Source organism: Balaenoptera acutorostrata, chromosome X (assembly GCF_949987535.1).
Source record: "Balaenoptera acutorostrata chromosome X, mBalAcu1.1, whole genome shotgun sequence".
Taxonomy (NCBI): Eukaryota; Metazoa; Chordata; class Mammalia; order Artiodactyla; family Balaenopteridae; genus Balaenoptera; species Balaenoptera acutorostrata.
In genome coordinates, this window is record NC_080085.1 from 131,441,437 (window position 1) to 131,462,733 (window position 21,297).

Here is a 21,297-nt window from a genome sequence, read left to right on the forward strand (position 1 = left end):
GTGTACAGTTCAATGGTTTTTATTTACTATATTGGCTATGATACATCATCATAGTCAATTTTAGCACATTTTCATCACGTCCAAAAGAAAACTCATACCTTTAGCTGTCACCGCTCTATCCACCACCATCCTCCCTGGCCCTGAGAAACCACGAATCTACTTTTTGTCCCTGTAGGTTTGCCTGTTCTAGACATTTCATGCAGAATCATGCAATATGTGGTCTTTTTCAACTAACTTCCTTCGTGGACCACAATGTTTTATACGTGGTTTGGACCCTCTTTCTCCTCCTCCCCAGCTGCGACGGGGGTGCTGAAGCTCAGTGGGGCGATCCAGAGATGTTTGAATATGTCGCCAATAAACAGTAAAAAACAAACAAACAGACAAGCAAAACCGACTCCCCGTGTCTGGAAGGGCACGTGCTCTCTCCAGTCTCCTGCTCGCAACCATTTGTAACTACCTCACCCAGGAAAACAAGAAGGAGTCGGAGCTCCCGACCTGGCCCTGCTTTTCTTGCTTCTCCCTTTTCCGTGACCCAGCCTGGAAGCTTCTTGCAGGCAGGCACCACAGCTTGGTCAGGCCACCATTGTGTCCCAGGTCTGACCAGGGGTCCCTGAACTGATGCTGGTGAACAGAAAAGGGGTCTGGGCCCAGCCACTCCCCCTGGCAGAACTTTCTAGACCCTTACCTGCCTGACGGCCTGAAGCTGAGCACCAAAAGACTAAACAACAGCTGGCCGGCTGGACGGGACCCTCAGGCCTCAGCCCTGTTCTCCTTTCAGTGGCCCCGCCTCTCCCTGGCCTGCCCTCGGCGTCTGCCCTGTTGAGCTTTTTCTCTTTTTATGCATTTTTCTTTTCCTCTCAGTGGAGTTCTGTCCTGTCTTGTGTTGCCTGCCTTCGTTTCCTCCCTATTCTCCTTTGCAGATCTCAGTGTCGCTCCCTGCCTCAGTTTCTCGCCCGGTCTAAACCCTCACCTTTGTCTCCCCAAAACTGCTCTTGCAGGAGTCTCCCCATGACCGAGGCTGGGTACACGGGCCGGGGGAGGAATGGGACCCCACCCAACAGGAAGGAGGTGTCGTGCTACAGCCCTGGGCTCATCTGGGCCCTCAGGCAGTGGCTGAGCTTCCAGTGATGGCGTGGATGTCATGGCTGATGACGGCCTCTTCCTGGGACACTTGGTGGGCTGACCCAGTTACCCCTGTAAGTGGCCAGCACAGGGCTCAGCCCCGAGGAAGTGGCCACCCTCAGAGCGGTTATTGCACCCTAGGGGACCTGCTCAGATGGAGCAAGAAGGATGACTCGCTGGGCTCCTCCTCCCTGAATCAGCTTCTCTGAGCCTCAGCTCGGGGCAGGCAATCTGGGGAGGACCCCCAGTGTCTGTGCTGCCTCCTGCCAGCCCCCAGCTGAGTCCCATCCTGAGATCACACAGACAGGACCGCTTCCTCTTTTTTAGGGAAAAAAGGCTGGAGTGGGCTGGGAGGTGGGGCGCCCGGAGTGCCCGGGAGCCTAGATCAAGCCCTTCCAGAAATCCACAACAGCTGCCACCCTGATCCCTTTCCAGGCTGAGGCTGCCACAAGTTCTGGGAAGGCTCAGGACCAAATTCCGGGGCCCCCTCACTGGACTAGCAACCAGAGGCCACCTCCCCCTTGTCTGCCTTCCGTTTCTGCCCTCTCGCCCTCCTCTGCCCGGCCTAACGCCCGCAAGCCGGCTCCCGCCCCTCTCTGGGCCTCAGGGTCCCCATCTGGACAGTGGAAAGTTTGAATCTCTGAGGCTGCGCCTGCCCAGAGACGCCAAGGGTCCTTGTGTGAGTTAGCCTGTGTGTCCCTTCACTGTGTGCCCCAGGGTGGGGGGAGTGCTGGGGGGCGCAAGGGGGAGGGGTGCAGCTAGCCCAGCTGTCTACAAGCAAATTACTCCCTTTGAAGCTGCCAGGGGGGCCGGGAAGCCTGCCCCCTCCGTCCCTCCCTCCCTCCCTCTCTCCCTCCCTCTCCACCCCACCAGCCCCCTCCCTCCTTTCCTCCCTCCCCGCCCCCTCCCCGCCGTCCCCTCCCGGCGTCGTCGGCACGCCCGCCCAGCCTTTAGCCTCCCTCCCGCCGCCGCCTCTGTCTCCCTCTCTCCACGAACTGCCCAGGAGCGAGCAGCTGCTCTCCGACGACCCGACGGACCGACAGACGCACGGACTGCCCGACCCTCAAGACTGCCAACCAGCCAGCCTGTGCCCGCCGCTTCCCCTCCTCAGGTAGGGTCCCCCACCTCCACAAGCCCCGTAGTGTCCCCGCTGTTCCTACGCTGGCCCTGAGCTGCTCTCACTGTCTCGCCCCCGGGTCCGCTGCCCCCTCACCGTCCTCGAGACGCCCCCGACCCTGCCAACACCACGCTCGCCCTCCTCGCCCCTCCTCCAGTTCCCCCGCTGCCCCCTCCCCGCCCTCTCCGCCCCTAGGCTGCCTGTGGATTCCCACTGCAAGCTCCTGGTCCGCGCCCCTTCGTCGCCACCCTGCGGCCCCCTGGGTCCTTGTCCCGTTTCTGCCTCTTCTCCCTTCTGTCCTCCAGGCGCCTTCTACATCCCCTTGCTTCACGCCTCTGACCTTGCTCAGCTCTGCCCACATCTGCGCTCTCTGCCTCCCCCTCGGGGTTCTTCCCCCTGGCTGCCACCCCAGAGCATCACCCAGGCATGGCTGGGCGGCTGGCACACTGGCTCTGCCAATGGCCCCCTTAGCTCGCTGCAAGTCCCGGGTGCACTTTGCACTTGGCCCTGGTTAGGAGGACCTCTGGGCGCCCGCCCAAGCTCGTCACCGGGGAGCGGTCCCCACTGCCTGGGGCTAGTCCACGGCGTGGGCTCAGAGACTTGGTTTCCCAGGCACACCCCAGGCACCCTGCCCAGATATTCCTTGCTTACCCGCAGGCTAATGCCGTGCCTCCACCTCCTCCTGGGCGAGGTGTGGGTCCACAGAGTCCTGGGGGGGGGGGTTGTCCCTGGGTGGGGCTGCCTGGGCAGCTCAGTCCCCTCTGTCCCCAGATCCCCCTTGGACTGAGGTTCCAAAGGGGAGTGCAGAGGGAAACTCAGGCAACTGTGCTGTGTTAGCCAGGCAGGCTTGGCCTGGGGCCCCGGAGGGCTTCTGGGGACCATGGGTAGATGTGAGGACACCATCATCCCAGGATGGGCGCCTTTAGGAAGGGGTGAGGTTCCAGAGCTCCCAGGCTAATGCTCCGTCCCCCAAAGGCAGCCCCCCACTGGTGCCTGGGGGCATCTCAGGAATGGAGAGAGAGCTCCAGTTCTGAAACAAAGTGTAGCTACAAGGTTGCCCTCCAGAGCCGTTTGGGAGGGGAGGCGTGGCCCCTGCTGGTCCCACTCCCACCCCATCCATTGTACAGAGGGGGCACCTGAGGCCCAGAGAGGGGCAGGAACCTGCCCACAGTGGCACAGGCAGTCAGGGGCAGAACTGGGGCCAGGACTCAGAGCTCCTGACTGACAAACCCCGGCTATTGACCCCATAGCACCCAGGGAGCCCTTAAAGTCACTTGCATGTTGACGATGATAGCTATGGTCAAGTGCAGTGCGTGGGGATTGGAGTGAGAGGCGGCAGGCCCACTGGCCCTGCCCCTCAAGCTCTCAAGATGGCTGGCATGCTGAGGGAACTGCCGAGGGACCCAGGAGAGGAGCAAGGGAGAACGGGGCGCTCTGGCTGTGCCACTGAGCATCCCGGAAGGCGGGGGGTGGGGCGGGCGGGGCAGACCTCGCTCAGGCCAGGGAAACTGTTCTCACGCAGTTGAAGTCTTCGTAAGGGCCACTCAGGTTGCCGATTCGGTGGCCAGTCCTGCCCTCTGGGGGCTCCTGCTTCTGTGCCCTCACCCCTCCCTGGCCGGCCAGCTCTCCACAAGGTAGGGACTGACTGAGACTGAGACAAGCTGGAGAAGCTCAGGCCCCCCTCAGTGCCAGCAAGGAAGGTTCCCAGGGCTGCGGGATTGTGAGGAGGGAGAGCGCACGGCCACCACCGCCATCCAGACCCTGGGGAGGCTGGTGGTTCGGCAGAGGCGCCTTTCTGTGGGACCTCCGGTGTCCGGCTGCCGTGGGCCAGCGTGGGTGAGCCTCTGAGGGCAGTTCTCTGTGCGTGCATCGAAAGGAAGCCATAGTACTGTCTCCAAGCCGCCAAGACCGGGCAGTGGGAAGAAGGCTGGGAGCAGGGAGGGCCCCCATGGCGAGGCAGCGAGCAGCTGAGTGGCTGCCCTGGCCACCCCGGCTGGCCCACCGACCGGCCCACCTTCACGTCCCAGGACCCGGGTCACAGAGGGCATTAACCATCCTACCGCTTTTATGCCCTGCCCTGGAGCAGGGACCAGGGGCCCCACTATGTCGATGCGGAGTCCGAGGCCCAGCCCCTTCACCAATGTGTCTGGTGGCAGTTCTGTACCAGCTCATTTTAGGGGCCCAGAAATGTGGGATGCTGGCCCTCTGACCGTCATGCAGGGTGACATGCAAGCGTTGGCCCCAATTTCTCCCCAATCCCATCAGTGGCCCTGGCCCATCAGAGGAGCGAGAATGGGGAAGGACCGGAAGAGAGGGGGTGTTCGTAAGACAAGAAAGCGTTTCCTTTCTTTAGCAACATTCCTTAGTCACTCAGGGCCACAGAGTGTCCCTTCCAGCGCCGGCGGCGTCGAGTCCCAGAGGAAGGATCTGTCATGAGCCTCTTCCCAGGCCCACCCACCACCAGCCCTCCTCCACTCCCTGGAGAAGCCCCAAGGAGACAGGCCTGTCCCAGCGGTCACTTGTCCTTGGCTGCCTGGGGATGCAGCCTGAGGCCGTGGCCAGCCCCCAGGGCCACCCTTGGAGCACGTGAGCTGCAGGCGGCAGCCCAGCTCCCAGACTCCCAGTGGGGCCCGGCGCTGTCTGGCTCGCCTCCGGGCAGGGCCCCAGTCCCAGCTCCGGGGCCTCCAGAGCCCCACCTGCTAGGCCACTTTCTGTGGCATGTCTGGAGCCCCTCTCCTTCCCTGCCAACACCCTGGATTGTTAGAAAGTTCCTCCCCAGGGTTGGAGAGCTTGGTCGCTGCCCTGAGCTGCCCACTCCTCCCCGTGCCTGTCGGCCCTGCTGGTGGGAGGGGACACACCAGCCCAAGGGCTTAGCTCAGATCCTGAGGCTGGAGGGTGATGGTGGCTCTCCTGGGGCGCCCTGCTGTGAGCGTGGGGTGGGGGTGAGCATGGGCCCCCTCTGGAGGCAGGCACACCCGGGTCCTGCCAGCTCTGCCCCCTCCTGTCCTGCCGGCTGGTGCCCGGGGCACTCAGTGCTCCTCCCGCCCCCTCTGTCCCCTCTGCTCACATACTGGGGCCCACACCTGATCACCCACGAAAGCTTTTCTGTGAATCCTATCTTCGAGGAAGCCGGTGCGGGCAGAGGCAGAGGGGACTGCCCTGGGAGGATGGAGAGGGCGTCTGCTCAGTCCTGCCCCAGGCCAGAGGCTAACTGGTAGCCCTAGAGCCAGGCCCTTCTCCAGGCTTCCAGAACCAGCTTCCCAGTGTTCCCTGGGGCTGTGCTTCATCTCCCCACCTTCCAGATGGAAGGTTCTGGGGTGAAAGCCCTCCCCTCGCCTGGAGTCCCCAGCCCCAGGGTCCCCCGGGCTTCCTTCACGCCCTCTGGGACTCCCTTTGGCTTGTCCCCCACCCCCTCTACTCTGGGGTGGGGCAGCTCCTGGGTGCCTATGGGAGCTGCCCACTTGCCCAGGCCCCCCCCAGCCTCAGCTCCTCCAGAGGCTGCTCGGCCCCCATATCAGTCCGCAGAGCAGCCCAGCTCGCGCTCACTGGCAGGCTGGCATCGCTGACATTCCCAAGCCCAGTGAAGGTGCCAGGGACTCAGACGACTCACGCCTGCCCCTCCCCATGGCGACACATCCTTCAGGTCTGGGGGACTGGGGCTCTACCCGGCCTCCTCACAGCCAGCTCTCCTGATCCACGGCATCTGAAGGCCAAACTCAGCAGAAACCCCAGCCTGGAGCTGAGCCGCAGGACAAGGGGCAGCGGGCTGGGAGAGGTCCCAGGCTCCATGTGACTCTGAACCGGCCCCTGCTTCTCCCCCACCAGCCGCCTCTGGGTGGGTCAGATGGCCAAGAGGGACACAGCAGTCAGAGACCCGAGTGGCCATGGGATCGGGGATTTGGGGAACAAAACTAGGACCTGAAGGACAGGGGCGGAGGGCAGACAGAGTCTGGCTCTGGCAGCCCTGTCCCTGGAGACAGAGGAAGTTTGGGAGGTGAGCGCCACTTCCATCCTTGCACAATCCGAGTTCTAGCTTGGCCTCGATTGTGGTCCTGTGGGCCTTACTGCACAGGGGTGCGATCCCAGGAGCCCTGGGAGGGGCTGAAGGTGACAGGTCCGGCGACCTCCTAGGCTAGCTGCAGGGGGCTACGTCCACCCCAGCCAGAGTCCCTGGTTCAGTGAGGGAGCAAGGCAGACAGGACCTCGGGCTCTGGGAGCCAGGCTGAGAGCATCTCGCTGTGGGGTCTGGCACCTGCTGGGACCTAAAATGCTTGGGGGAACCTCCCGGGCCAGGCTGGGATGATGGCTTTTCCAGGCCACTGCCCTGCAGCTGGAGGCAGAGGCAGAGGGGCTGGGGCTGGCCTGATGGGTGCACTGGGGCCGAGGAGAGGCATCTGGCCCCGCGGGCTGAGGGGAGCTATGGATGGTGGCAGTCAGAGAGAGACGCCACGTTTCTAGAGGATTCGTGATGCAAGCCAGGGGGCGCAGGACCCACAGGGCAGGGCCCTGCTTTCCATCAGTGTCACCTCCCAGCCAGAGTGAAGGAGATGCAAGGAGTCTTCTCCAGGGACCAGGGGCTGGTTCGGCCGCCTGTGCAACCCAGGGAGCTTGGGGTTCTGTGACTTTGCGGTCTGCAGCAAAGTCTGCGGGGGCAGAGGGTGGGGCAAGGCACGTGTGCCCCCTCTACCATTTCCTCACAGTGTGGCCTTGGGCAAGAGTTTCGGGCAGACTCTGAGCCTCAGGTCACCCACTCATCCAGTGGTAGAAATGGCACTTCCTGCTGGTCCTCAGGAGGGCTGTGCTAAGAACTCACTTGAGTGCCCTGTCCCGCCCCGGGAAGGGATAGGACACCCTCCCCCTCCCTCAGGGTTTCTGCAGCGAGCCTTGGCGGAGGGGAAGGGCACCCAGCAGCCCAGGACCCCCAGCTGACCTGGCTCATCTGCCGCCTGACTCTGGCACGGCAGAAGGCCAGCACTGGGACCGCCTGCCTTCCAGAGGTTTCCCAGCAGGTTGGGGGCGGAAGGGATGGCTGTCCTCAGGGCCGTGGGGAGAGACGTCCGGCCTGGTCAGCACCGGCCACCTAGCCGCCTCCCCGGTGCCAGCGCTCTGCAGCAGACGGGCTGGCTCCCTGTTGGCCTCCGACACCCACATCCAGGTCAAGTCTGTCCCTGAAGGCTGCAGGGGCACAGGACCCAGCTCTGTCCAGTCACCTCAGCAGCGCCAAGACCCCAGCAGGGAGGAGCGCCCTGGCCAGCCACGCCTGGATGTCTGCCCCCCTCGTGGCTGGAAGGCGTGCAGACACCGATGGGGCGGGGCTCAGGGCCCCCCCCACCCGCTGCGGCCACGACCCCACACACAGTCGCCCTGACACGCACGCACACGCGTAAGCCTCAGGAGACCCACGGATGGTGCACGTCCCCTCTCTCGGGGCCCGGGTGTCGGCTTGCGGAGCAGAGCTCTGGGCAGCGCCCCTGCCTCTGGCCTGCTAGTAGAGGCTGGGCCTCAAAGGCTTTGGTGGACAGAGGGGAGGGGGGAAGGGCGGCCCGCAGTCCCAGGACCTGCGGGGCGAGGTGGAAGGCGGCACGCGCGTCCGGGTTCAGGTCAGGCTGCTCACAGGGGCCAGACACCCGGGCCGAGGCTGCGGGACAGCGTCAGGCGTCCGGCATCTGCGACTTGGCAGCTGCGGGCCGCACATCTGCAGGCGAGCTCCCAGCGCCTGCCAGACCTCAGGCCCGCTCCCGCCGCCCTTGGCCTGGCCTGAATGCCTGGCACGGCCCCTCCGTGTTCTCAGGGGCTGCCAGTGTGTCTTGTTTGGCTGTGACCTGGAGCAGTCCCAGTTGGAGGACTGCGCTGGCTTTCAGAGGGCCAGACAAGGAGAGCCCTATTGGGTGGGCGGCCCTCGCTCCAACCTGTGGGCGCGTGGCCTGAGGCCTCACCGCCATCACCGCTTCTTTCCTTTGCTCTGAGGAGGAGGAGGGGCCCATCCAGCTCAGACAACACTCTGATGGGGCTCGAGGCTGCCTGAAGTCCTTGGAGACACACCCAGGAGGCCCAGAGGCCTGGGTAGTGTGGGGAGGGGGGGCTGGCGGGACTTGCCGTGGGTCTCACAGTATCTGTCCGTGGGGGGCTCCCGCTTCCGGGGCTGAGGGCCCACCGGCCTCCTGCACGTGTGTGTGGGGGGGAACCCGGTGTGAGGTGGGGGGAGGCAGCCCTGCAGCTCGGCTTCCTCCCCCAGCCTCTGTGCACTGCCCACACTCAGCCGGCCAGGCCAGAGAACTCCATCACCCCCAGGCCGTGTGTGGAGCTCCCCGGCCGAGGCCTGAAAGCCCGGGGCCTGGAGTCGCCTGAGCGGGGCTCCAAGTCTCAGGCTGAGCGACTTGGGGAACGTTGGCTCCTCTCTCTAGGCCTCCGTTTTCTCCTCCATAAAGCGGTGCCTTCCTCCCGGGTGCCCCCTCCAGGCCCCTCCCCAGCTCCTTCTGGCGCTCGCGGGGGAGCGGGACGGGGGGGGGGGGGTCTCTTGCGGCCTCCCGCGGGCTTGGTGTCCAGCCGGCCCCCTCCGCTCTGCACAGTTCTGGCCGCTGAGTCTCCTGCCAGCTCTCTGCGGGGAAAGGAGGGCTGTGCCGGAAAGCGCGCCAGCCTGCCCACGGCCTGGGCCCGGCCAGGAGCCGGGTAAAACCAGCCAAACCTTGCCCTGTGCTCTGTCACGGGGCCCTGGGGTAGGGCCTCCAAGCCCTCAGCCTCCCTCCCCCTGAGAGTGAGCCTGCACTGCAGCTGGCCCTTCCCCTCTCTGCCTCTTTGTGGGGCCCCAGATGCAGCAACATCAGGATATCAGGCACGGCGGCTCGGAGCCTCCGTCCCCCCAGGGAGGGTCCCGTGAGCCCTCTTGGGGCCCCAGTGGCTAGTCCTGCCCTGGTTGGCCTTCCCAGCGCCTGTCCATCCTCTCCCACGGTGGAGGGGCCAGATGCGGGTGGAGGCCCCCAGACCTTCCCGGTCCCACCAGGCTGGAAGAGGCCTGTCTGCGTGCACCGCTCCCCGAAGCTTCCCCCGGGCCTGGCCAGACCAGGTGGACGGGGGATCCCAGAGCCTCCCAAGGATCCTGCCGGGCGTTCCAGCCCTGACTCACCGCCCCCCGTGAGGTAGTGGCTTTGGCAGGAGCGCCAGGCAGGGGGGAAGGAGTCCCTCTCCCGCTGCATCTCGCCCTCCTGCCTTCATCCTTCCTGTTCTCTCCGCTGCTCTTCCTCCGCCCAGCCCCGGGTGTCCAGCAGCCCCTGGGCAGGGGCCCTGCACAGCAGCGGCAAGCCTGGGAGGCCTAGGCCCACCCTGCTTTGCCCTGGGGTTTGCAAACTCGTGTGAAGAAGGAGGGACTCGTGGTCCAGATAGGCAAGCCCAGGGCCTTCTCCCAACTCTTCGCCGAGGCCCTCTGGGGGCTCCCCAGGTCCTACTGGGCCAGCCTGGGGCTGGCGGGACCTGGAGTGTGATCATGGGCTCTCAAGGCTTGAAGGAGGCAGGGAGGCTGGGCGCTGCCCCAGCATGAGGGACCCTCACTTTGATGTGTGACCGGGGCAGGCAGGCAGCTTTTCTGAGCCCGTCACTGGGGCCCGCTGGTGGCGCTCTGGGGCACAGCATCCCGGGCCCCCCCACACTGGCAGCTGCAGCTCCGTCCTCAGGATGGTGGGAGCCAGGACAGGCCACGTGACCAGCTCAGCGGGGGGCCTGAGGAGTGCGAGAGGGGGCGGCAAGATGGGGATCAATGGGAACCCGAGGTGCAGAGCTGCTGCGCCCATGTCTGGAGGTGGCCGCAGCCCCCAACCCCCGCCTGCTGGTGGGAGGACTCCAGGGCAGCAGTGCCCACTGCGGCAGCCAGCCCAGCCCCACGTCGACCGGGCCTGCCGGGGGCCTCCTTCCCCCTTTGCAGCCGGCCATCAGGCTTGGGGGGCTCACCCAGCCCCACTGAAGCCCCGAACAGCCCTTCCCCTGGCCAAGATGGGCCCCAAGTGAGGGCCTCCCTGGGGCGGAGCTGGTTCACGTCTGCACCTGGGGCAACCCCAGACACCCCGCGCCTGGGAGACAAGCAGGGCAGGCGCACTTATTCCTCTTTAACACGGGAAAATGAGGCTGGGGCTTTCCCAGGAAAGCGGGTAGTTGGGGGTGGTAGGAGAGGCAGGGGCTCCAGCCTCCTCCTGGACACTGTCTTTCAGCAGAGAAGCCTCTGGACAAGCTGAACCTGCCCGCCACCCTGGCAGCAGGCTGCTCCCCTCCGGTGGCCTCGCCAGGGGGCCGGGCCGCGGCAGAAGGAAGGGTGGGAGCAGACGCGGGAGGCCAGGGGAAGGCTCATGGCCAGGGGAGGAAGCCAAGGCCCAGGGGAGCGGAGGCGGGGGGGCGAGGGACACCCCCTCCATCTCCAGGATTCCACACATGGCCTGGGAGAATGCCCCTCTCCTCCGCCTTCCCTCCAGCGCTGGCCCAGCTTTCTGCCCAACGTGCCCATCCTGGTGCCTTGGCCTCTTGACTCTTAGAAAAATGTGGGTGTGCTGCAAGAGGGGCTCAGGCAGGAAAGGAAGCGACTTGTGGTCACCTAAGTCAACCCTGAGCATGCCCACGCTGTCCTGAGCATGTGGGATTGGCCCGGGCCACTGTGGTTTCTTTAAATCTGAATTCCTCAAAGCCTGTGGGGGGCAAATGGCTGGGTTTCCCTCTCCGCCTCCTCCACTAGCCTCGCTGACCCCCCAGGCAGGCTGCGGCTGGCTCAGTGGCTTGTGTGTGTGTGTGTGTGTGTGTGTGTGTGTGTGTGTGCGCTTGCGTGAGTGTGTGTGTATGCTTGCGTGAGTGTGTGTGTGCTTGCGTGAGTGTGTGTGTGTGTTTGCGTGAGTGTGTGTGTATGCTTGCATGAGTGTGTCTGTGTGCTTGCGTGAGTGGGTGTGTGTGTGCTTGCGTGAGTGTGTGGGTGTGTGTGTGCTTGCATGAGCGCGTTGGAGAGGTACAGACTCACCAACTGGGAAGACACGGAGTTGCCCACTGAGGCCAAGTCCTGCCCGGGGTCTCCTGCCCACCCACACCTCCCTCCCGGCCCCTACAGCCCAGGGTCTGGCTGCACCAGTGAAGGGTGAGGGGTGAGGGACACGAGGCCAGCACATGCAGAACCCCAGCCCCCCGGGCTCAGGACGGTAGCCAGGCAAGGGCCCAGAGGACGGGCGTGGGCGCCAGCTGGGCACTCCTGATGGCCTCTCCTCACCCCAGTCTCGCAGGCACACCCACCATGTGGCCCCTGTGGCCTCTTGCGGCCCTGCTGGCCCTGAGCCAGGCTCTGCCCTTCGAGCAAAAAGGCTTCTGGGACTTCACCCTGGACGACGGGCTGCCCATGCTGAACGACGAGGAGGCTTCAGGCGCCGACACGACCTCGGGCATCCCAGACCTGGACTCCCTCCCGCCCACCTACAGCGCCATGTGCCCTTTCGGCTGCCACTGCCACCTGCGGGTCGTTCAGTGCTCCGACCTGGGTCAGTCCAGTGGGATGGACGTGGAAGCGTGAGGGTGGGTGGACGTGGAAGCGTGAGGGTGGGTAGGGGGTGACCCCAAGCCAGCTCGGGAATCCTGGTTTCAGTGTGGGAGGGTGTCCATTGGTCTGCTTGCAAGCAAGCGGGGAGCGAGAAGCCACTCCAACTGCCGGCTCTGGTGCTGGCCCACTTGCGGCGGAGCCCCTGCGTGCGGGTCTGCGTGTGCGCGAGTCCCTGAGCTCTGCGCCACTCTGGGGTTATGGCCGTGGCTCACGCCGGTGACAGTGGTGCCGGCCCCCAGGTCTGAAGGCTGTGCCCAAAGAGATCTCGCCCGACACCACTCTGCTGGACCTGCAGAACAACGACATCTCCGAGATCCGAAAGGATGACTTCAAAGGCCTCCAGCATCTCTATGTAAGCCCACCCTGGCCCTTCCAAGGGGCTGCAAGGAGGTGGCAGGCCCGCAGCATGGGGGGTTGGGTCCAGATGGCTGTGGGCACGTACTTGTGGAGTGCAAGAGGGGACCGGGGACCTGGGGAGTCCTGAGAGAGGTCTGGAGGCAGCTATGGTGGGAGTGCCCAGGGTCACAGGGCACATGTGCAGGTGTCAGCAGCCATAAGTGCAGGACAGGATCACTCAGCCCAATTCCCTTTTTGACTGAAAAATTTTCATCTTATTGGCTCCTCCCAGCAACACAGTGAGAAAAGATTTCATTGTAGCCAGGGTGCAAGTGGGGAAACTGGGACACAGAGAAGCGGCAGGCCGTGCCTAGCAGTAGTGGTATTGCTGGGCCTGAGCGCCAGCTCCCCGATCTGCATTCTGCCCGGGAGCACAGACGGATCTCCTGGAGGCTGAGCTGGGGCTCAAACATCTGTAAAGTCCTGATAACTGCTAATCGCGAATCGCTAGCTCAGGTGGCAGGGGATGGGGGAGAGGAGAAGGCGGGCAGGTGGGGGGCTGGGGCCTTCACTTCAGCACGCGTGCTGCCTCAGGCCCTGGTCCTGGTGAACAACAAGATCTCCAAGATCCACGAGAAGGCCTTCAGCCCCCTGCGGAAGCTGCAGAAGCTCTACATCTCCAAGAACCACCTGGTGGAGATCCCTCCCAACCTGCCCAGCTCCCTGGTGGAGCTCCGCATCCATGACAACCGCATCCGCAAGGTGCCCAAGGGCGTGTTCAGTGGGCTGCGCAACATGAACTGCATCGGTGAGCGAGGTCCCGCCAGTGGCGGTCGTCACCCCTCCCCGGCGGTGGCAGTGGATGGGGGAGGAGGGTCAAGGAGGGGGGCTCTGCCAGCCAGAGCAGCTGGGTGCTGGGCTGTCCGGGACAGCCATGAACCAGCCGGATGGGCCTCACGGAACTTTCTGGAAGCTTGTCTAGGAGCACGCCCCAGAGCTGCCAAGGGAAGGTGAAGAGAAACTCAGGGCCCGTAAGGAAAGGGAAGGGAAAGGGCCAGTGCAGCCAGCCAGCCAGGGGCTGGGCAGGCGGGGGAGTCCGGCCTTGATTTCTATCTCCCCTCCCTTTCTCCCTGCTCCCTCTGCCCCCTAAGGCCGATGCCAGGCCCAGTGCCCTTGGGAGTTAGTGGCCTTGAACAGCGAGGCGTTTGCATTTAGTCCATTTGCGTTAGTAAATTAGTGGCACTGCTTTCAGGCAGAGATGGGGGAGCGGGTAATTAGCAGGGCCCATTAGGCCAGCCCAAGCCAGGCAGCCAACAAGCTCTGGGGGTGTGTGGGCAGATGCCCAGGCCTGGCTCCAGGGCTGAGGGGGCCTCTCTCCTAGAGATGGGTGGGAACCCCCTGGAGAACAGTGGCTTTGAACCTGGAGCTTTCGATGGCCTGAAGCTCAACTACCTGCGCATCTCTGAGGCCAAGCTCACCGGCATCCCCAAAGGTAGGAAGGCGGCCCTTGCTTCCCGCACTACCTGGCCTTCGGAGCACACACGGACACAGGTGGGGGGCCTGGAGCCATCTGGAGGCACCCAGTCTACTCAGGGAGGGCTTTGGCTGCCCCTCTCCCCACCTGGGGCAGAGCTAGGGTCTCTGCTCCACCAAGCGTGGGAGCGTGCACACACACGCACACACGCACACGCACACACAGCATCAGCCCACACACATGGCCTCCCCTCCTGCATTCAGCCCAGAGCATCCTCTTTTCCTGGCAGACCTCCCCGAGACCCTGAATGAACTCCACCTGGACCACAACAAAATCCAGGCAATCGAGCTGGAGGATCTGCTCCGCTACTCAAAGCTGTACAGGTGGGCTGGGGGGCTGGAGGGGCCTGAGTCCACAGTCCATGTGGCCTGTGGGCCCCACCACACCGTCTTTTTCTCATCCACCCCTTCGCAGGCTGGGCCTGGGCCACAACCAGATCCGCATGATTGAGAATGGGAGCCTGAGTTTTCTGCCCACCCTGAGGGAACTGCATTTGGATAATAACAAGCTGTCCAGGGTGCCTGCCGGCCTTCCGGACCTCAAGCTCCTCCAGGTGAGAGCCAGGGAGCGGGAAGCCCCTGGTGCTGGGTTCTCTAGGACTGGGGGAGGGGAGCAGCCTACATCCCGGGGGCAGCTCCCCAGCCCACGGCCCTCCTTGCTCAGGCCCAGCACATGTGGGCTCTGGGTACAGAGTGGAATGGGACCTCGCTGGAAAGGAGCAGTCTCAGGGATCCCTCCCTCAGTGCCAATCACCTGCCCTGAGGAAGAAGAGGGTCGAGTGGGGATGCCACTGTGGACGGCAGAGAGGGCCGGGCACGGGCGGAGCGAGGTTGTGAGGGAGGGGCAGGAGCCGGCCCGGTAGACACTGGAGCTCAAGGTCTCTCAGGTGGGTGAAACACCAGAAAGGTGCGGCAGGGCCCACGAGGTCAGGGAACAGTCTGGGCACGGGGGTACACAGATCTGTGGCAAGACAGGGACAGCCCAGGGCAGGAGGTGGGCTGATGAGGGGATACAGGGCCTGGCCTGGGGTTCTCTCAGGGGCCCTACCCCCAGCTTGGCTGTCAGCCACATGGATGAACTTGGCTGTACGCGGCCCTGCTCTGGACCTCAGTCTCTGCTTCCAACCCATTCACACGTGCCAGGAGACCCGCCATTCTCACGGGCTGGCCAGTCAGAGCCACGTACACCGGAGCCCACCTGAGCCCTGCGTGGGGACCGCCCACCTGCAGCGGCAGCGCCCCCCTGGCCAGGCCGAGCGCGCCCTCTAGCGGCCGTGCGCGCCCTCTAGCGGCCGTGTCCTTGCCGCCTCTAGAGGGCGCTGCTGCAGTCTGAGCGCCTCCCTGCCGTCCTTGGGGCCTCCACTCCCTGACCCTCCTGTCCCACAGAGCGTGGCTTCGGGGAGCTGGGGGAGCGGGCGTAAGTGCCCCTGAGGACCGGGAGAAGGACGAGGCTCTCTCCTCTCATGCCCCTGGGACTCTGGACTACGTGGCTGCTTCCCTGGGGGCAGACCCAGAGCCCAGGGAACCCAGAGGGAGGGCCAGGGACTTTATGTGAGCCCAAGGTGCCACCCTTCCCGCATCGACAGTCCCACCCCACCACTCTTGGCCCACGTACCCCTCACCTCACACCCACTCCCTCCGAGCTCCTCATCCCAGCACCCAGTCACACACGGTGCCTTAACGCTGGCCAACACCCGCCCAACAGCCATACCCAAGCCTCAGTTTGCTCCTCCAGACAATGGGAGGATGACCTCCATGCCCTCAAAGGGCCGCGTGGATGCAACACAGTGAAAAGTGGCCCATGAGGCGGTGGGGCGGGACTCAGCCGGGAGGGCGGGCAGCAGCCCTCAGGGTTCTGCCCTCCACTCGGCCTACCCAGGCAGGACACACTCAGGCAGGGGGGTCGGGGCGACTGGACCACTGCCCTGGGCCTGAGCCACACTCCTCTGCCCCCAGGTGGTCTATCTGCACACCAACAACATCACCAAGGTGGGCGTCAATGACTTCTGCCCGGTGGGCTTCGGGGTCAAGCGAGCCTACTACAATGGCATCAGCCTCTTCGGCAACCCCGTGCCCTACTGGGAGGTGCAACCAGCCACCTTCCGCTGCGTCACTGACCGCCTGGCCATCCAGTTTGGCAACTACAAAAAGTAGAGGCGGTGGCAGCCGCCAAGGTGGCCCGGGCGGGGTCTCTGGGAAGCACAGCAGATGTCCTGAGGGGGGAAGCAAAGCAAGGGAGCGAAGCCAATGCTCAGCTGCACCCGACCCAGCCCAACCCTTGATCCCCAACCCCCCTCATCGCCTCCCGACGTCCTTGCCCTGGCTCCCAAGTGCGCAGGTGAGGCGTGAGGCCTGGCCCCCATCACACGCCCTTTAGCTTCAGAGCTGCCCCTGGTCCCCCATCATGACCACGCAGAGGTGCCCCCACGAAACTTTCTTCCCATTCACCCCAAAACCGAATTGTCTGAGGCTCCAGTCCAAGGAAAATGGTCCCTGGGTCTAAGGGGCCAGGGATGGAGAGAGCGGACCCCGCTGAGCCCACCCTACCTGCCTGGCACACATCCCTCCTCAGCCTGGCCTGCTACCCTTCTCCTCCCATGCCCCCTGCCATCCTTCTGTGAGTTCACGGCCATCCATCCCAGCCTCTTTGCTCTACTGGCCCCTGGACCAGTCCTCTCCATCTCTCTCTGTCTCTCCGTCTGTCCCTCCCTCGTCCTCCCTCTCCTCTCTCACATCCTTGGGCTGGGTCTGGTCTCTGTCTCGCTGGGCTTCTGCCCAGCCCCTACCCAGGCAGGCTGCGGTGGGGGACAGCTGCCCCCACCCCACCCAGGCCTCGCCCCCAAGCCTCGATGATCCTGCAACCACGCGCTCCACAGTCCAGGGGGAGCATTGGACTCAGCCAGACTCTGAGAGTCTGTCCCCTGCGAGGGGCCCAGCATCCCGCCAGAGCTCCCATCACGCTCCTCACTGCCCCCTTTCCCCTACAACGGCTAGCTCTCCCCTCCCGTTGCCTTCCAGCCCCTGGGGTAGTGAGGGTTCCGAGTGATCACACCCAGGTTGAGGAGGGGCTGCTTCTGAGGTCGGTTGTTGTCTTTCAATTAAAGAAACACTGTGCAATACGGCTGCGTGTGCAGCCTCTCGGGATGGACTGGGGACCCAAAAGAAACGGGAGCCACGAGGGGCCGCTGTGGCTGGCTCCCAGGTGCCGCCTCTCCGTGCCCAGTCGGAGCCTTGGGCTGCCTGCCTATTCGCTGCTTTCCCTGCCTTCAAGTGAGGGTCCTCAGCACCCCCAGGTTCAGGGCTGGACCAGGAGGCCCTAGACAATCAGGCAGAAGGCCCCAGGCTGCCCCCTTCCCGCCCCTTCTAGTCACTTCTGTTGCCCCGGCTATCCTCAGACTGGGCTCCTGAAGCAGGGCCGGCTGAGGTAGCATCTGACCTCCCAGAGCGGAGTGTCTGCCAAGCAGCCGCTGGCTGCAGGGCACCAGGCCAAAAACCCCCCCCAACCGAGCGGGAGCCGGGAACTCCTAGGGGCTCCTGCCTGCCTGTCTTGATGGGGTTTGGGGGCTCAGCACAATACCGGATTTCGGCTGTGGTCAGAGCTGTGTGCCACACCTGTGTCAGCACCAGGGGGCGCACTCCCAGGAGGGCCAGGCCTCATGGGGACAGGGCCCAGTGCTGTGCGCGCCTGCCTGTACTGGCTTGGCCTGGGCTCCCGGCGCAGCGACCACCCAGCAGAGCCAAGCCCAGGTCACAGCATGCGGGTGCCGGCTCCCAAGAGAGGATCCAGGGCGCAGCCCGTGAAGCCTGGGGACATAGGTCTGCCCCGGAAAGGGAGTAGGGGGGGACAGTCCCCCAAGAAATGCCCCTTGGATGGCAAGCCCAGCGGGCTAAGCAGGAGACAGGCTATGGCCTGGCCGCTCTTCCCTCATCCTACACAAGGCACCTCTGCCCCAGGTAATGGGATCCAGGGCTTCCCTTAGCAGCGTGGGCCACCAACGAAAATAGAGCAGGCAGGGCTGCCGGGAGTGCCAGCCCAGGAGAGAAAGAGCCCAGAGGCGCCGCGCGCTGGCTCCGTGCACAGAGCCCTTCCGCCTGGCCTGGTCCTGGGGCACCCGGCGTCCCCGGATTTCTCCTTTTGGGGGTGGGAGGCACCGCTCATTGTGGTGGCCCAGCGATAGAATGTCACCCGTTGGCATCATAGCACTATTCTGGGCCGTGTGCTCCACGGCCCAGCAATCTCTGCTGAGCTGGGCAGGCTCAGGGCAAGGGCACTGGCAAGGGTCCAGGAGTCAGGGCCTCGGTCAAGTCCCCTCGCTGGCAGGAGGAGGGGCAGCCGGCACAGGGCCTGGCGGAGACAGAAACACGGAGCCCTCGGGCTGTTTCTCTGCGGGCAGGTCTGGGCACCGGACCCTGTGGTGTGGGTTCAACTCAGCCCACCGTGGATCTCTGTCTTCCCTCTAGGCTTGCTGCCCTTCCTTTCCTCCCTGCTTCCTTCTTACTCTGGGACACCAGTGCCATGACACGCTAGTGGGACCGGTGTAATAACGCTGGTAGGCACAGAGAACCCCGTGGCTGGGCCCCAGGGAAGGTGTCCCGTAGGCCCGGTGGGTCACCACACACGAGAGGGGACAGCGCCACGCAGGCATGACCCACACTCTGCCAGACCAGAGTGTGGCTGTGAGGACCCAGGGGACCACTCAGGCCCCATTGCAGGTGCCAGGGAGGTGAACAAGGCCGCACCCCACGAGGGCTTGGGGATCAAGGTTGGAAAGGAGGTCTCCGTACCCAGAGCACTTGGTCAAAGACAAACGGCCCTAGGGGACTTCCCTGGTGGCACAGTGGTTAAGAATCCGCCTGCCATGCAGGGGACACGGGTTCGAGCCCTGGTCCGGGAAGATCCCACATACCGCGGAGCAACTAAGCCCGTGTGCCACAACTACTGAGCCTGTGCTCTAGAGCCCACGAGCCACAACTACTGAGCCCGCGTGCAACAACTACTGAAGCCCGCACGCCTAGAGCCCGTGCTCCGCAACAAGAGAAGCCACTGCAATGAGAAGCCCATGCACCGCAACGAAGAGTAGCTCCCGCTCACCGCAACTAGAGAAAGCCCGCGCGCAGTCAAAAAAAAAAGAGACAAACGGCCCACTTAGCCTCACTCTGGTATCGAGTGTGTTGCAGACTATTAGATGATAGTAATAACAAAACAAAAGTTGAGACTGACTGGCCTTTGAAAAAAGCCTATGGCAACATCTCTGTCAGCCAACAGTCCCTCGTGTACACTTCCCCGCATGCCTTATACTCCACGCAAGGCTCCTCCCTGCGGATCTCAGGGCCCAGCTGTGGTCCCAGGAGGCCCCAGGTGGCAGAGCTGCAGAGGGCTGGGCCGCTCCGCTGTGAGCTGCGGGCAGGTGCATGGGCAGAGGGGTGTGCTGCCCCAAAGCCTCAGTAACCCCACAGGAAAGGAGCAGGAAAGATGGGGGAGGGGCCAGGTGCAGTCGACCTTGGGTTGAGTAGGAGCCTGCACTTGGGTGCAGATTGGACGTGGGGTGAGAGTTAGGGAGTGGGCAGCGTGGGGTGTGGCACCCCCGGGGCCTGAAGAATGCCCCCTGAGGGCCAGGAGCACGCCGGGAGCTGCGGACGTGTGGTTGCGACTCAGAGGAGGGGTCTGATCCAGAGGGGGAGCTGGGGCCGTCACACGTGCGTGCACACACACACCCAGGGCAATGAAAGTCATGGCAGTGTCTCGCTCGGGGAGGGCTGTGCCGTGAAAGGAGAGGCCACCAAGGAGCTGACTCTGAGTGACATGGGGCTGAGGTGGGGGACATTTCCAAGTGCTTATTGCAGGTCAGGTGCCTTCTGGAGGTAGCCGGGCCCAGCTGCAGCCTAAGCTCAATCCACCGCTTGGGTTGAGACGAGTCGGGGCTTGTCGGAGGGGCAGCCAGCCAGGCGTCCGCAGGCAGGGCACCTAGAGGGACAACCCCTCCTTGAAGGGCCTGCGCGGTGGAGGGACCCACTCTGAGAACTTGGGGGGTTGTTCATCCATCGCGGGCCCCACCCCCGTGGGCTCCTGACTCTGGGCTCCAGTCTTGGGAGGGCAGAAATTTCAGGAAGAGGCAAAGCCGGCTCCACTCTGGACACGTGGGGCAGGGCATGGTCTCCAGTGGTGGCACAGAGCCACTGTGGCCCCGGAGAGCCCAGGGCAGCTCCAGCACTGAAGGGCCCCAGCTCCCGCTGCCAGATCAGGGCTGGTATGAGTTTCCTGGGGCCACTGCTGTAACAAAGGACCACACGGGCGGCTTCAAACAGAGATTGAGTCTCTCATGTTCCTGGAGGCCACAAGTCCAAAATCAGTGTATCAGTAGGGCCGCACTCCCTCGAAAAACTCTAGAAGAGGGTCCTTCCTGGCCTCTTCCAGCTTCTGGTGGTTTCAGGTGTCCCTTGACTTGTGGTTGCATCACTCCAGTCTCTGCCTCCGTCTTCACAAGACCTCCTGCTGTGTCTGTGTGTCAACTCTCCTTCTGCCTCCCTTTTATAAGGACACTTATCACTACATCTGGGGTCTGCCCAGATAACCCAGGATCGTCTCCCCATCTCAAGATCCTGAACTTACATCTGCAAAGGCCCTATGTCCACACACGGTCCCAGCCCAGTGCAGGGTGCGGTGGGGGGGGGGGGGGTTAGGGTGTGCATGTCTCTCTCTCCAGGGGCATTTCAGCCCCTCCTCCCTGGGCTGCAGGGGACCACTGGCCCTGGAGGTCCGGGCACGCTGGTGGCCCCCGAAGCCAGGGTGTGGTGGCTGTGATCTCAGCCAGGGAGCGAGTGGGAAGAGGAGGGGGACCCGGGGCCCAGCCAGAGGGGCTCCCATTTCAGGGCTGGGCTGAGGATTGCTGTCCCCGGAGGAGACGGTGACCACCACACCAAAAGTGGCAGGAGTGAAACCGGGCCAGGGAGGGGCGACAGCTGCAGGGCCCACGGAGAGGAGGGGCCTGGGGACAGGTGGTGGCCGAGGACCTGGGAAAGAAAGCATTTGGGAAGGAGGAGAACAGTGAGGACTGAAGAGGCAGCCGGCTCTGAGCTCTGGGAGCAGGACGCACTTCACGTGCCAGTGCCAATGCCCTCGTGTGGACAGCAGCCATCAGTAAAATGAACACCACCCCCAGGAGTGATAATATGTCCCCTGGTCCCTGAGGGAAGACAGTGACACAGTCCTAAGTGAGTCTTCTCTCTTCTAAGCCTCCCCTCTCAGCACCCATTTCTTCCTCCACCACTTCTGTCCTCCCAGAGCTGCCAACACATGTCTGCTAAGAGGCCGGTGTTTGCTACTGGCCAGGGTGCACCCCTTGCCCGAGGGAAGCTCCAGCGAGGGCCCAGGGAGGCCAGGGGCCTCGGGCCTGGGCTGGAAGGACGTGCCCCTGTGCCAGACCCCAGAGAGCCTGTTCCCCCGTGGGAGGCCAGGAAGGGGGGTCTGAGTCTGGGGGAAGGGCTCTCGGGAGGCGACCCACCGACTGGGGCTCCTCTTCCCCAGTGTGGGTGCCTGGGGCAGGCTGACGCCGCATCACCCAGCCCAGCGGAGGCGGCGGCTGGTTCCCCTCTGAGCACAGGGGCGGCCAGGAGAACAGCGCCGGCTGCCAGG

The 21,297-nt window shown here is 64.1% G+C and overlaps 1 protein-coding gene across 1 annotated transcript; it reads left to right on the top strand.

The window, feature by feature from the left end:
* Nucleotides 1-2,058: 2,058 nt before the first annotated feature.
* BGN (biglycan) lies at nt 2,059-16,115 on the top strand. The gene is made up of 8 exons (XM_057538792.1): nt 2,059-2,233; nt 11,477-11,736; nt 12,035-12,147; nt 12,726-12,939; nt 13,513-13,623; nt 13,895-13,988; nt 14,080-14,218; nt 15,621-16,115. Exons 2-8 carry the CDS (start codon nt 11,496-11,498, stop codon nt 15,816-15,818), a joined length of 1,110 nt encoding a protein of 369 aa, XP_057394775.1. The 5' UTR covers nt 2,059-2,233; nt 11,477-11,495; the 3' UTR covers nt 15,819-16,115.
* The last annotated feature ends 5,182 nt before the right edge of the window (nt 16,116-21,297 follow it).

What these genes read in the sequence shown, in the direction of transcription:
- BGN (XM_057538792.1), top strand. Translation starts at nt 11,496, where the DNA reads ATGTGGCCCCTGTGGCCTCTTGCGGCCCTGCTGGCCCTGAGCCAGGCT. An exon ending in AAGGCCTCCAGCATCTCTAT is followed by an intron (nt 12,148 to 12,725) that starts GTAAGCCCACCC and finishes GTGCTGCCTCAG; the next exon opens with GCCCTGGTCCTGGTGAACAA. An exon ending in GCTCACCGGCATCCCCAAAG is followed by an intron (nt 13,624 to 13,894) that starts GTAGGAAGGCGG and finishes TTTTCCTGGCAG; the next exon opens with ACCTCCCCGAGACCCTGAAT.